At 45.5% G+C, this 15585-nt stretch overlaps 1 protein-coding gene across 1 annotated transcript in view; it reads left to right on the top strand.

The window, feature by feature from the left end:
- Positions 1-3061: 3061 nt before the first annotated feature.
- The window catches only part of lama2 (laminin, alpha 2), a 78693-nt gene continuing 66169 nt past the window's right edge, over positions 3062-15585 (top strand). Inside the window, 2 exon segments of the mRNA XM_062468089.1 lie at positions 3062-3212; positions 15254-15424. Of these exon segments, the coding sequence (XP_062324073.1) occupies positions 3146-3212; positions 15254-15424 (238 nt within the window). The 5' untranslated portion in view covers positions 3062-3145.

Below are 15585 nucleotides of genomic sequence, written 5' to 3'. Positions count from 1 at the left end.
CTGGAGATGCTGGGGGAGATGAGAACTGGAGATCAGACTGGAGACACACACAGACTCACCAGGCAGAGGGGTACAGAGGGGATGGAGGTTGATTTGGCCAACCCTCCCTACACAAACACAAACACACACACACACAAAAACATGCACACACACACACATCAGGTTCACCTTAACAGAATCACACCACTGATTGACAAGGGTGTCAATCTCCTGTTCAAGACCATACAGTTCACAATAAACACACACACACAGACACATTCACCTTACTCAGTGGTTAAATTGCCTCTCTCTTTGACATTTAAATGGTTGAGCAGGCCAAGTTTGTAAGTGTGTGTGTTTGTCTGTGTGTGTGTGTGTGTAAGTGTGTGTCTGTGTGCAAGTGCACATGTGTTTTCATCTGTGTGTGTGTGTGTGTGTGTGTGTGTGTGTGTGTGTGTGTGTGTGTGTGTGTGTGTGTGTGTGTGTGTGTATGTGTGTGTGTGTGTGTGTGTGTGTGTGTGTGTGTGTGTGTGAAGGGGTGATAGGCAGACTAGTGAGCTGTGACTCTATAATGACCCGGAGTGTTTATGCTGAGGACCCAGGCCTGATGCCAGAATAATCACCTGTAACTGACCTCCTCCGCAGGGAGTTTGGAGGGGGCTGGGGGTGGGACAAGAAGGAGGAGGAGGAGGAGGGGGCCATCTCTCTTCAGAAAACTTCTGGACAGTTTAGCAGGGTTCAGAATAGCTTAATAACAAGGATAAAGAATATAGTTAAACAGTGCCCTATCATGGAATAAAAAAGGTATACTGTGATAGGCCATAGGCCAAACAGTTCCATCACTGCAGGCCAGAGCTTTTCAGATCTATCCTGATAGGTTACAGCCCAGAGTAGGTCTACTCTGATTAGCTCAGAGCGGGGCAGTCTCAATCAGTGCATTCTGGGACAGCAGAGGGAGCAGTGGAGGACCATAGGTCTGAACTCAACTAATGACATGCAGCTGGGGTTGTTCTGTTAAACTCCAACTACTGTCTATATTCCACCACACCTCAACATTAGCTTGATGAACCCATACACTATATACAGTTAGGTCCATAAATATTTGGACATTGACACAATTTTCATCATTTTGGCTCTGTATACCACCACAATGGATGAAATGAAACAATCAAGATGTGCTTTAAGTGCAGACTTTCAGCTTTAATTTCAGGGTATTTACATCCAAATCAGGTGAACGGTGTAGGAATTACAATACATTTTATATGTGGCCCCCCCCTTTTTAAGGGACCAAAAGTAATTGGACAATTGGCTGCTCAGCTGTTCCATGGCCAGGTGTATGTTATTCCCTTATGGGAGTTCGTTATTTCATTGACAAGGAGCAGATAAAAGGTCTAGAGTTCATTTCAAGTATGGTATTTGTGTTTGGAATCTGTTGCTGTCAACTCTCAATATGAAGTCCAAAGAGCTGTCACCATCAGTGAAGCAAGCCATCGTTAGGCTGAAAAATCAAAACAAACCTATCTGAGAGATAGCAAAAACATTAGGTGTGGCCAAATTAACTGTTTGGTACATTCTTAAAAAGAAAGAACGCACTTGTGAGCTCAGCAACACCAAAAGACCCGGAAGACCACGGAAAACAACTGTGGTGGATGACAGAAGAATTCTTTCCCTGGTGAAGAAAAACCCCTTCACAACAGTTGGCCAGATCAAGAACACTCTCCAGGAGGTAGGCGTATCTGTGTCAAAGTCAAAAATTAAGAGAAGACTTCACCAGAGTAAATACAGAGGGTTCACCACAAGATGTAAACCATTGGTGAGTCTCAAAAACAGGAAGACCAGATTAGAGTTTGCCAAAAAACATCTAAAAGACCCTGTACAGTTCTGGAACAACATCCTATGGACATATGAGACCAATATCAACTTGTACCAGAATGATGGGAAGAGCAGAGTATGGAGAAGGGAAGGAACTGCTCATGATCCAAAGCATACCACCTCATCAGTGAAGCATGGTGGAGGTAGTGTTATGGCATGGGCATGTATGGCTGCCAATGGAACTGGTTCCCTTGTATTTATCGATGATGTGACTGCTGACAAAAGCAGTAGGATGAATTCTGAAGTGTTTCTGGCAATATTATCTGCTCAGATTCAGCCAAATGCTTCAGAACTCATAGGACGGCGCTTCACAATGCAGATGGACAATGACCCGAAGCATACTGCGAAAGCAACCAAAGAGTTTTTTAAGGCAAAGAAGTGGAATGTTCTGTAATGGCCAAGTCAATCACCTGACCTAAATCCAATTGAGCATGCATTTCACTTGCTAAAGACAAAACTGAAGGGAAAATGCCCCAAGAACAAGCAGGAACTGAAGACAGTTGCAGTAGAGGCCTGGCAGAGCATCACCAGGGACGAAATCCAGCGTCTGGTGATGTCTATGGGTTCTAGACTTCAGGCTGTCATTGACTGCAAAGGATTGGCAAACAAGTATTAAAAGTGACAATTAGATTTATGATTATGTTAGTTTGTCCAATTATTTTTGGTCCCTTAAAAAGGGGGGGGGGGGCACATATAAAATGTGTTGTAATTCCTACATGTTCACCTGATTTGGATGTAAATACCCTGAAATTAAAGATGAAAGTCTGCACTTAAAGCACATCTTGATTGTTTCATTTCAAATCCATTGTGGTGGTATACAGAGCCAAAATGATGAAAATTGTGTCAATGTCCAAATATTTATGGACCTAACTGTATATCGTTAGGCCTTTGCAGACTGAGTTCACCATCACCAGTTTCCTCTTGATGCAACAAAACCCAATAGTTTGTGTTTAAATATGCAAAAGGAATGATATGGTTGTGTAAAATCTCTTTAGAGACCTATATTTCCCCCCTCCCATATATCTAATAACTGTTGTTAAAACGTTACTACATTTATTTGGCTGTTATAGTTGAAGTAAACGAGATGTGGCGCCTGAAGCAACAACGAAACTTTATCCATTCACTTTTCTCTTCTATTCCGTGCCGCCCCCTCCTCGTGAACCAGGGGACCAGGAGGGAGTTTTCTTTAACTTGTAAAAGTCACTCCGGTTGACATTCTCCCTCATACCCGCCGACGGAGAGAGAGAGCGAGTTCGCCAGACTGCACGCTGATGAAGACATTACAGATTGGGAAATGAAAGTGCTGTCGTTCTTTACTCTCATAGCGTTGCTATGGCAATGCAGCCGAGCGCAGCAAAGAGGTGAGTCTATTGTTTGCCTAGTATTCGCTTTGCTTGAAATATTTCTCTCACACTGTCTCCGTGCGTTAGCGTGTAGGCCACCAATCTATCCCCCTTCTAATTGCGCTAAAGATCAGCCTGTTCTTTTCTCATTTTAGCAGAATAATGAAAAACATCCTTCAAAATTAGACAAACTTTTACTTAGAGTAGCCTATACAGAGCTGAAAACAGTTAGTTAGTCAGTTAGTTATTGTTCTCCTATTGCCGTATGTATTTTTACATACGGGAGTTGTCAAAATGTAGAAATTGTCTTATATTTGAGTCATTACGCGCAGTCCAGTGTTCTGGAGTCTCCACGCTAGTCTCTGATCAAGACCAGTTAGAACGCATGATTAGCGAACCTATCCCAAGGTTCTCTGGCTCCACCAGAAGGATAAGATATCCTATCCCGTGAATCAATCAGCGTGGCGACATGGCGTGTCTGTGCCGCGGGAGGCGCATCATTACATGGGTGTCACACACACAGAGACCCCCCTCTATTTCTCAGATCAGCTGGAGTCATCAACTGAGGTTTGAAGTCTAGGCCCAAAGATGAAGAATTATTCAGAGAATTTGTGAAGTCGTTTTTTTTCTTTTCATTTCAAATACAGATTCCAGCTGAGATAAGATGCTGATTCCATCTCCACTGTTTAAACCATGTTGTTTTGAATCTCTGGGGGTGTTAGCGTGTGAAGTCTGAATGTGATGTTCATGTTGATGTGAGCGTGTGAACATCCCTCTGTTCTCTGGCTAGTTGGGTCGAGCTGTCATCTCCTTCATTATCACCCCTTATCCTACCTGCTTTCTATGTAGCTGGCTGGCTCTGGCTGGCTGGCCCTGACTGGCTGGGCCCTGAATACCAGGCCTTGGATGACTAGGGTCTGGGTGCCTGTGCCCTGGGTGACTGGCCGTGGCAGTGTCCTTCCCTATGACAGAGAGTGTTTACCATCGAACAGGTGTCTGTTGATTAAGTAGGAATCCTGTCAGTGCTAAAATTAGCCAGGTGCTAACAGAAAATAGATCTCCCACCTTCGTCTGTCCTTCGTCTCATTCCCAGGCAGCAGGGAGTGAGACAGACACACAGGCAGGGAGAGAGACAGGTAGGCAGCAGTGAGGGAAAATGACATGCAGGCACACAGACGAGCTGGCAGGTTTGCAGACAAGGTATCAAGAAGCTATAGAGGCAGGTACACAAGGAGGCAGACAGACAGATAATGAGGAGACAGACAGACAGACAGACAAGGAGGAGACAGACAGACAGTTATTGTTATGTTCTCCAGAGAGAGACACACCTGTGTTTGGGTGTGTCCTGGGTCTGTGTTCCCCCACAGCAAAGCAAGAACAAACTGACTCCAAAGAAGAAAGACTTCAGAATACTTACAGTAGAAAATCAATAGTCAATTTGTCTAGAGCTACAATAGGAACAGGCTCACTCTCTGGTCTAAGCTTACACACATCAATACTGATGAAAAGATGCTAAGAGTATGATTTGATAAATTGGTGCATGTGCTTGGAGGACCATTTGAAATTGCTGTGTTTCACAGAACTGTGAATAGCTGTCTAAAGCTGGGTGAGTGAGAGAGAGAAGGAGATAAAGAGAGAGAGACATAAAGAACACAGAGGGAGAGAACAGAGGAGAGAGAAATAAGGAGAGCGAAAGAAGGAAAGAGAACAGAATGTTGGAGCATAATAGCCAGGGAGAAACAGAGTGGGAAGAAATTTCTTGTTGACAGACATAGCAGATTCCTGTTCCTACACACACACACGCACACACACAAACACACACACACATCTATGCACACACACACACACACACACACACCACAGCTGCTCAGATGTGAAAAAGCATGTTATAATTTTGACTAGTGGTTGTTCCCGTGGTTTGTAGTATACAAGTGTGTTTATCAAATGTTTTGGTATGTTCTTGTATGTATGTTTGCGGGTCCATGTGCATGCAGTATGTGTGTCTATCCAGTATGTGTATATGGGGCCACTAGAAACTAAAAATCTAGGATTATTTACTCAAATATCTTACTGTCTGTCCTGGGATTTGAACCGAAAACCTTGTGGCTGGAGCCTCAGGCCTGGAGCCCATATGTGCTGTCCCAGAGGGCCAAGAGGTTTGACCTCTTACCCTTATGACATATTCATCACCCCCCGTCTACAACTGAGTCAGAGAATTCTTTCTCTCTCTTCATGAGGAGAGCACACCCCCTCCCTCTCCCTCCCTGTCTATACAGCAAGGCCTCCTCATCCTGTGGTTACACATGGTGTCAATAACGCCTCAGGTTGATATTGACTCTCTGCGCTGACCTTTCGAGGTCGTGACCTACGACCTCTGGTTTGACCGTCCTACCGGGAGCTCACAGTGTGGTCATGCTCTACTTCCTGGTTCATTCACCACAACACTGCTAACACAGTCGCGCATTGATAACCCGACAACAGCGTAATAACACGCTGATAACATCTTCTGCACCACTTACTACATGCACTATTTTCTATAATTTGGATGAAAGCTTTAATCTCCTGTAATAACGAATGCACTGACAGTCCAGTCATATTGTTGATGTGTAATCATTTCGTAGAGGAGCGGAGTACATAACAACATCTGTATTCTAGAGACACACCTAACCCCCCCCCCCCACACACACACACACACACACACATACACAATCACACACCACATACACCTTCCCTGGCTCTGGTCCAAGACACATTCATTCAGTAGGTTGGGAATTGGGAATGGATTGGTGTTTCCAATAAATTAGACAAAGGAGGGAACAGAGGGCATGTGTGTTGTGTATGTGTGTCTCCGAGAGGGAAGGTGATGATTATGTTGGGTTATGTAGTCCTGTACCTATGTATGTCGTCTTTGAGGTGCAGTGTCATCTGGTCATGTCAGGACATTTTAGAGAGAGAAATATCAATAGAGGTTGTGTGTGTAGCAGGACTGTGTGTGTGTTGCTGTTGTGTGTGTGTGCACATGTGTGTAGCTGGGATGGGTGTGTGTATGTCGCTGGAGTAATTGTGTGTAGGTGTAGCCGGTGTGTGTTCAGTTCTGGAGTTTTTTTTAGATGACTTACTCCTCTGTTATAGACTTCAGTAGCAGGGAACTATGAGTTGGCCTGTGAGGGGACGGTTCTCTAGGGGGGAATCCTTCAGAGGAGACATTCTCAGGGTTGTCTGCGAACAAACAGGAAGTCCATTACTTCACTCGCTGTCTGGATTGGTCCAAGTGCTGAATGGTCTTTGGCCGCAAGCACACTGTGTGTAGGTGTGTCTTATTCAAGGTGAACAGGACATAACATATATATATATATATATATATTTGTTACAGCAAGCTGTAATTAGCTTGTCTAGCAATGCCTCTGTACAGCCCCAGCTCCACCCCCAGCCTCAATGCATGCATACACAAACACACACAAACAACACACACAACACACACACTCCAGGAGGGTCGACATGACACAGTATCTATGTAGATGATGAGAGCTGGTATTAGGTAAAACACATCAACCTGAATCATAGCTCTGATAGCCCCCCCATCATAGCCCCCCCTCCCCCCTCTGCCCCCCCCCCCCCCCCCCCCCCCCACTGCATAGATCACATCCATATCTCGGCCCAGGGCTATAAACATAGCCTTTTAATGACTGCCATAATGATCGCTATAATTGAAATAAGCGTTTCTGCAAAGCAAGCAAACTTTACTGGCTATTTTGTCAGTCCAATGCTTTTTATGATTGCATATTATCTCCAGGTCTCAGCCTGCTCAGGAGCTGTCCTGCACCGCTCGGCTCCCACTGGATCTCCAGAGGACTGGTTGATCATTTGGTTCTGTAATTAACATGAGTCAATGTTCTAATTAATTGATTAGCAGTTATTAGATATTTCAAAGCAGTGAGCTGGAAAGGGATCTGTGTTGATGTGACGGAAGACTTTGATTCTCCCTCTAATGTTTGTTCTTTCATGCTTGTTTATAAGACTGGCTTGGACTGAATAAGGAGGAGGAGGAGCAGGGGAGGAGGGGGGAGGGGGAGGAGGAGAACGTGGAGGAGGAGAGGGGGAGGAGACGGGGAACAGAGTATTCAGGGTAATCAGTCAGGCTGTGCTTGCGTGTGTGTTTGTGTGTGTGTATTTAGCATTAGTCTGTTTGTGCAGGGACTTTGTCATTTAAACTAATTTTAACAAAATTGAATATTTTTTTGGTTGGCTTTACTGGAATCACCAGGCTGCTGGGGTTTCTAAGCTTATGAACAACATTACACACACAATCTCTCACACATGCACTCCTTCACACACAAACAGACACTGTTGCACACACATAAACACTGGATAAGACGCTATTAGATAAAAAGCCATTAATGATTGGTCTAAAATTACACTATTAGACTAGCCATTGAGTTATACAAAAAACACCACACAGATTATAGCCACATCTACTACAGGAAGACTCATTGATTGCTGATTGAGTTGCAGATGGATTTGAGGTTTTCACGTAAATAGAAAAGTCAGGAAGAAGTAAGTAAGGCATTGCTAGGAGGTTTTGAAGGCTTGTTTAGAAATCTCATCTCAGAACAGGAAATAACATCAGTCTTTACTCAGGTTTACAGGGGCTTCTGGGTAATTGGAAATACAGATGTGGGTGCATGCTGTTCCAGGAAGAGGGATGTTGCCGTTGTGCGTGGGGGAACACAGTGTCCAAGATGCTGAGGAAATATAATGTTCTCCTCTCTTTAGTATTTTAGTATTATAAATACAAAGTTATGATTGACGAGCAGAGCAGAAATAGGAAACACACGTTTTCTCAGAACTCAGGAGGCCAAGATGGCCTACGCCTGGCTTGAGAGGGCTGGGGGCTAGAGAAACACACACACACAAACAGTACACACACTCACGCTCTCTCTCACACACAAACAGTACACACACGCACACTCTCTCTCACACACACACAGTACAAACACTCACGCTCTCTCTCACACACAAACAGTACACACACTCACACTCTCTCACACTCAAATGATGACTATTTCCCTCCTCTGTGATCCCACAGCTCTTTGTGGATCCTTTATCAAGGAATACGCGTCATGACTAAGCACATACACACACGAGCAAACACACACACTGACACGTGGGCAAGCATGTACACAATCTCACCACTCCCACACACACACAAGCATTGCTGTCTCATGTGAGATATATCAGATCCTTCTAAGACTGAATGTGTGTATATATGTGTGTCGCAGGTTCTGTAATTTCTGTAAGCCTTTCCAGGAAGGTTTTTTCTCATGAGACCTGAACTCAATTCCTGTGTGCGACCAGGCCCAAGCCCATATATCCACATGTATATACACACACACATACACAAAGAGAAACAATACACACAAATACATGTACAGAAACAAGACACACACACATGTTTAAATATATACACACTCACACACCCAGCACCCAAACACACACGCAAATGTATATGCTGTGTACATACACTCTAACACTGCCTCATATGTAAACACACACTCTGATACACATACACTCACACACAAACACATACCAGTGAAGCGACGAAGTGCAGGCTGTTTAACTGTGGTGTTCAACATCACTAATGATCAGCCATTTAAAGAGATGAGATATTCTCCTCCAATCACATCTCCCTTCATAACCCTGTATGGTGGCAGAACTGCTCGTTAAGCCAGACACAACCTTTTATGAACTCAAACACTTTATGGGCAGAAAGCAATCTAGATGTGCTGAGAAGCTGCCAGGCTGGATATCTGGGTGAGTTATGGTTCAGGCACCAGCAGCATCTCAGACTCCCAGGCTAAGCAGCAGTTTACAGCCAACACTTCATCTCTATCAGCATACCCAGTGAACTGGAGCAGGAGAGGAGAGATGGGGAGGAACAGTGTAGCAGTGGGAGAATCGAGGAGAGGGTGGGAGAGGAGGGAAGGAGCAGAGAGAAGAGGAGATAGAACAGGAGGAGAATAGAGGAGAGGGTAGGAGAGGAGGGAAGGAGCAGAGAGAAGAGGAGATAGAACAGGAGGGGAATAGAGGAGAGGGTAGGAGAGGAGGGAAGGAGCAGAGAGAAGAGGAGATAGAACAGGAGGAGAATAGAGGAGAGGGTAGGAGAGGAGGGAAGGAGCAGAGAGAAGAGGAGATAGAACAGGAGGAGAAGCGGCATGTTGAGGTTGCATTTAATCTCCTATCGTTTACATGATACAACAAAGAGTTTTAAATGTCCAAATATATAGCACAATTGTCAGAAGTTTACAGTAGGCTCTTCACATTAAGGTTTACACTAATAGCATGAAAGATATACTTTGGAAACCTTTCAATTCAACATGATCTGGATTAGCTCTAGCTGGATAGAAATATGCCACTTTTTTCTCTTTTAAATGCAGCCATTCCAAAGCTGTGAGGCTTGCAGTGGTGTTTGTACGGCCCAGCTGAAGCCCCAGCAGATGGACTCTATAAAGTTGTTGAGGTCATATTTTGAAAGACCTTGAATACTGTAAATCCTGAGATGTCTCTGTTCCGTATCCTCCGCATTCTAAACAAGGCATGTTAGTGTGTTTGAGCTGTCTGTGTGTTTGTGTGTGTGAATCCATGTGTTTGCATGTTTGTGCCACTGTGTGCATCTATGTCCGGGTGTCTGTGTGTGTATGTGTGTATGTGTTGGCCTTGGTCCTGATTAGACCAGGATGAGCTGCCCCTTAAATCACACTAGTGCACCCTGGGAGATGGCGGCAGGGCCATCAGCCTGACACAGCAGGGACTTACCGGAGATTTACCGGTGACTGGGCCACTACCGGATAAATCAACATCACCACTTACCAGGAGAGGGAGGGGGAGAGAGAGGGGGAGGAAACAGTGGCAAGAGGGGCAGTGGAAGAGAGAGGGGAAAAGGAGGAGAGGGAGGGACTGGGAGGGCAGGGGTAGAGGGTTGGGGGGGTTGGGGGGAGGAGAGAACAGGGGAAGAGGAGAGGGATGAATAGGATGTCAAAGTCTGGATCAAATTACGTCAATATCTGTTGTTCATTCAATAGGGGGATCTTGTCGTGAAAACATAACTCTCACTGTCGTGGACATTTGTGCTGTGTAATGATGACTTAGAGTGCTTGAAAAGATTGATCTGTGTTCGATTGTTTTTGTCTGAGGGAACCGGATTTGGCCGGTCTCAACAATGTAGACCCCAGTTTGCAAACACTCCTGTAGTAGTTACTGTAGCAGATCTGCTCCATTCAATCCTGACACGCAGCCAATCAGATAATTCTACCATGACACATGACTAATCAGATGGTTGTGCTGCCTCTCTGGAATTACCCCCAAATTGTGTTTTCTTGTGTGGAACATCCTCTCTTTTTCTCCACTTACTCTCTCTTTTATCTATATTCCTTTCTCTCTCCCAACCACCCCCCCCTCTCACTGGAATAAGTTAATTCTAAAATGTACCTCAGTTCTCTTTTATGTTGTGATTCACTGTTTATGTTTTTGATTATAGACTTATGGAGTGTTTGTGTGTTAGGCCTGTTTTCTTTTATCATTGGTGTTTAGTTGTGCTATATGAGTTGCACTGGAGTTGTGTTAGAGGTTCTGTTGGAATTGAGCTAGTGTTGTGTCATGGTTGTAAATGAGGAAGTTCTGTTATTGTTGAGTTGACCAACTGTTTAATGACAATTAATGACGAGGTGATAGATGTTGATGTGGTGTGGTCTAACTTTAGTCACTCTCACAGACTGGTACAGGGATGGAGGGATGGAGGGAGGGATGGAGGGAGGGATGGAGGGAGGGAAGCTTGATGAACCGCAGGTGTTTGATACCTCATCAGATACCTGGGGTGAGTCCTCTCCTCCGCTCATCTCTCTCGCTCTCTCTCTCACTCTCCATCTCTCCCTCAGAGTGACCATTGTTAGACAGGATGTTTTCTTTGGATCCTAACCTGCTTCCTGCTGAGACAAGGATGCGGACGATGATGATGATGATGATGAAGGCTATCCATTTGTAGTCGTTTCTCAGAAGTGTCACCATTGTGGACTGTATCTACAGCTACTGCCAACCGTTTCACTCTTTTTTAAGGTTTATTTCTTTATGCCACAGAAATATTTGTGTAAGTGTGTGTTTGCGTATCTTTGTGTGTGTTTTACCCTGTCTATGTTTATACAGTCATTCTAGATACTTCCTGTCATACCTCCTCCCCTCGTATGACTTCCTGCATGTCAGAACCTTGATCCAATGTCAACATCCTAACATATGCAAACACACACACACACACTCCCTAAATACTTTCTGTAGTGAAGAGAAAAGCCAGTTTGGACATCCATCTCAGCCAGCAAGACCTCGCGTGCTGTAACCAGGGTAACGACATGCCTCTTCCCGGACTGTCTGTCAGTGAGGGTGTCAAGCCCTCAACCTCTTATCCAATCAGGTTGTACCTTATTGTACCTCTCATCCAGTCAAGTTAAACCTTTAACCTCTCATCCAATCAGTTTAGGGCATCCCGCAGTAACAACTTCCAAGGAAGTTGTGAGTGTCAGATCAGGAGAGTGGGATCTTAGTGTGCTAGAAGATTCTAGTGTGATGGACAGTGTGTGTGTGACAGAGGATGTGTCCATATAGGGTGTGTGTGTGTGTGTTTTAAGTAGTGGAATCATTTGCAGGCATCATTCGTTTACATTCAATTGAAAAGGCTAATGTCAGCTAATCTGTGTTTTGGAACACGGTGCATTCCTTCAGATTGTCTGAAGTAAATTTCCTGTCGGAGTTGCTTCCTGCTTTGCACGACATATCCTGACGCTAAGTGTTGCATTTTGATGTTGTTGATCCTTTTTAGCGAAGCTAAGCCAAACGTCTGAGCATTTGCTGTGGTCAGCCGTGGTCCAAAATTGTAAACAGAAGTGTCTCTTCTCTCATGCTTATCTGCATATCAGGTCGAGGCAGATAAGTGCAACTTTTATGGACTGTAAAATGCTCACTGCAGTTCACTCAGCAGCGTGACGGAAATATGCAAAAGTTAGGAAGCTAAGCAGAATCTAAATGCACATGTCTTATCGAGTCCAGGCTTCCTGGAAATTTCAAATCAGTTCCAACTGAACCGCTTCTTGATACCCAACTCATGTGATAGTGTATTGTAGTGTGATAGAGGATTGTGTGACAAAAGAATGTGTCTGATAGAGCGCGTAAGAGTGATATAGGATGTGTGTGATGGGGGATTTGTGTGTGTGATAAGGAATGTGTGTGTGACAGGGGATGTGCGTGTGTAAGGGGAGATGTGTGATCGGGGATTTGTGATCGAGGAAGTGTGTGTGGTGGGGATGTGTGTGTGTGTGATAGGGGTCATGTGTGTATGATAGGGGGTGTGAATGGGTGACGTGTGCGTAAGGGGATGGAGGTGCTAATGATGTGGGAATGTGGCTCAGTCAGATCGTGTCGGCCGTGCGACCCTGGTATCAGCCGTGTATCGATCCTAAATGTGCGCCTGGTGTGTGAGACGGACGAGCGTTAAAGAAGGCACACGAGGAGAGGGTGTATGTGTGTGTGTGTGTGTGTGTGTGAGAGAGAGGTGATTGAGCATGGTGTGGTTAGGCTGTGGCATTGAGCTGAGATGATTCAGGGTTCAGAGCTGTAGCTGTCACCATGATGGATGCTGTCCAGATGAAAACTAAATGTTGGTGTATCAATCTGGCCCGCTGGCTGCCCTTTTTAATACCTGCTCTGTCTCTCCTTCGCCTCTCCTCCTCCCATCCATCCTCCTCTCTCTCCCTCCTATACACTCCCTCTCTCTTTGGTCTCTGTTTTCCTCATTTTCTTCTTCATATGTTTCTGAAGGATGGAAAGGGCAGATCATCCTCATCATCTTCATAGTGCGTGGGTGTGTTTTCTGTGTGTGTTAGAGTTTGCGTGGGTATATCTGTATGGGTGTTTATTTGTGTCTGTGTGTTCGTACGCATGGGTGTTCATGGCATCTGTGTGTGTGTGCGTGGCTGTGATGAGGTGCTGGAAGGTTCCGGACAGCCAACTAGAATTTGTTTTGTCAACTTGAATGAAGGAACAACAGCAGAACATGAGCCTTATCGATCTGGAGGGATGCACAGGGATGGGGGAGGGAGGAGGTGGAGGGAGAGAGAGAGAGACAGACGGCAGATGAGAAGGAGTTCAGCTTAGTCATCTATTCTTCTCATAATATGAGACCCCTCTGTCAGAACGAGCAGCTTCTCATTCTATCACACTCTGTTGTGTCTGCTGCTGTACACACACACACACACACACACACGCGCGCACAGACACACACACACAGACATACCAAAGAGCATACATACACCTGCTCCAGAGAGTTGAAATCGTACATTTCCTTTTATCAAGACATCTTAGATTTGTCTTGACGTTACTACTGGTCAGTGTTTGTTTTTTCACCTGCGTCTCCCACATTGCTACAACAGTGTCTGAACCAGTCTCAACCAGTCTGAACAACAGTGTCTGAACCAGTCTCAACCAGTCTGAACAACAGTGTCTGAACCAGCTCTGTTACAGTGGACAGCTCTCCTTCTGGGTCAGCTCTGCCCTCACAGCAGGGTTTGAACCCAGGACTGCTGCCTGTCCTGCCAGTGGTGTTCTAACCACCTCTGCTACAGAATGTTCCTGGAGTGTGTAACAGCTCTGTGTTCAGACATTCAGATGTTCTTCACAGTTCATTGGCTCTGGACATCTGGAGAAACAGCTGGAAGTCATTCTGAGCAATGAGCCTCAGTCTCTTTGATACACAATCTGTTGCCCCACACAAACACACACAGCCAGACACACAGAAAATCTTCAAATCTCTTCTTTCACATCCCACTGTCTCGTTCTCTTTCCCCTTTCGCATCCTCTGTCTCTCTGTCTCTCTGTCTCTCTGTCTCTCTTGTCCTCTCTGTCTCTCTCTCTCTCTCTGCTCTCTGTCTCTCTCTCTCTCTCTCTCTCTCTCTCTCTCCTCTCTCTCTCTCTCTCTCTCTCTCTCTCTCTCTCTCTCTCTCTCTCTCTCTCTCTCTCTCTCCTCTCTCTCTCTCTCTCTCTCTCTTCTCTCTCTCTCTCTCTCTCTCTCTCTCTCTCTCTCTCTCTCTCTCTCTCTCTTGGATATTCTTCTGTTATCATTGAAACCCTGTGTCCAATCATTGCCAGTTGTTGTGTGTCTCTTTGCCGGTGCCTCTTTGTCAGTGTGTGTTTCTTTGTGTGTTTCTGTGTGTGTATAGTTCTATCCTAGGTACAGTATGTGTGTGTGTGTGTGTGTGTGTGTGGTGGGACAAGGACTCAGTACGGGACTGTACACTGTAGACTGTCAGAGTCAGAGGGTCTGAGCTGATTGAACCTAAGCCAGCTTGGTAACATGAACCAGTGGTGGTGTTCCCCTGCCAAAGAGTTCCCACAGCACCCTGCGGGGAAAGCAGGGAGGATGTGGAGGGAAGGGGTGGGGGTGGTCTGCCTGACACTGACCTGTATGGATATATGGAGCGTGGGTGAAGGGTGCTGGATGGGTTCACGGTAAATGGACGCTAAAATGAGCACATTGAATTCACATTGTGAAATGGACCAGAGAATAAAGAAAATGTATTTCTAGTCAGCTCTCCTGAGCTTGCTGACTACTGTGTGTGTGTGTGTGTGTGTATGTGTGTGTGTGTGTGTGTGTGTCTGTGTGTGTGTGTGTGTGTGTGTGTGTGTGTGTGTGTGTGTGTGTGTGTGTGTGTGTGTGTGTGTGTGCGTGTGTGTGTGTGTGTGCGTGCGTGCGTGTGTGTGTCAGACTATAACAGAGGCACCTGATCACTGAGGCTGATAGAATGAGGGCAACCTGACATTTAGTTTCTTCAAATGAGGGCTGTATTTTGTTGGTGTCGTCTCTGGTGACACACATATCTGTTGGTGCTTCTCTCAGGAATGTTCACTGGGATGTCTGATGAAATCTGTAGTCTCCATGAGCTTACTCTACCTTTCACTGTTAGATGGTGTCACAGACTCAACCATCAACCTTTCAATGATGTCATTTCCTCTCCCCCCCCCAGGGTTGTTCCCGGCTGTGCTGAACCTGGCGTCCATGGCGAACATCTCGGCCAACGCCACGTGTGGAGAGACAGGGCCTGAGATGTTCTGTAAGCTGGTGGAGCATGTCCCTGGGCAGAGAGACGGGAACCCGCAGTGCCGTGTCTGCAACCTGAAGAGTGACAGGGAGTTTGGTAAACAACACGCACACCAAGCATACAAAGATGACGACACACACAGGCTTACGCTCATCCTGGTTCCCTAATTAAGGTGATGGTGATTACCATAGCTGATCATTATGGAACATGAGTTAGACAGGGGAAGTTGATTTGGGAAAGAGGTTGGGAGTGTTTGG

Source organism: Osmerus eperlanus, chromosome 8, assembly GCF_963692335.1.
Source record: "Osmerus eperlanus chromosome 8, fOsmEpe2.1, whole genome shotgun sequence".
In the NCBI taxonomy this organism is placed as follows: domain Eukaryota; kingdom Metazoa; phylum Chordata; class Actinopteri; order Osmeriformes; family Osmeridae; genus Osmerus; species Osmerus eperlanus.
The sequence above is the reverse complement of the archived record's forward strand: the minus strand, read 5'-3'. Positions and strand labels throughout refer to the sequence as shown.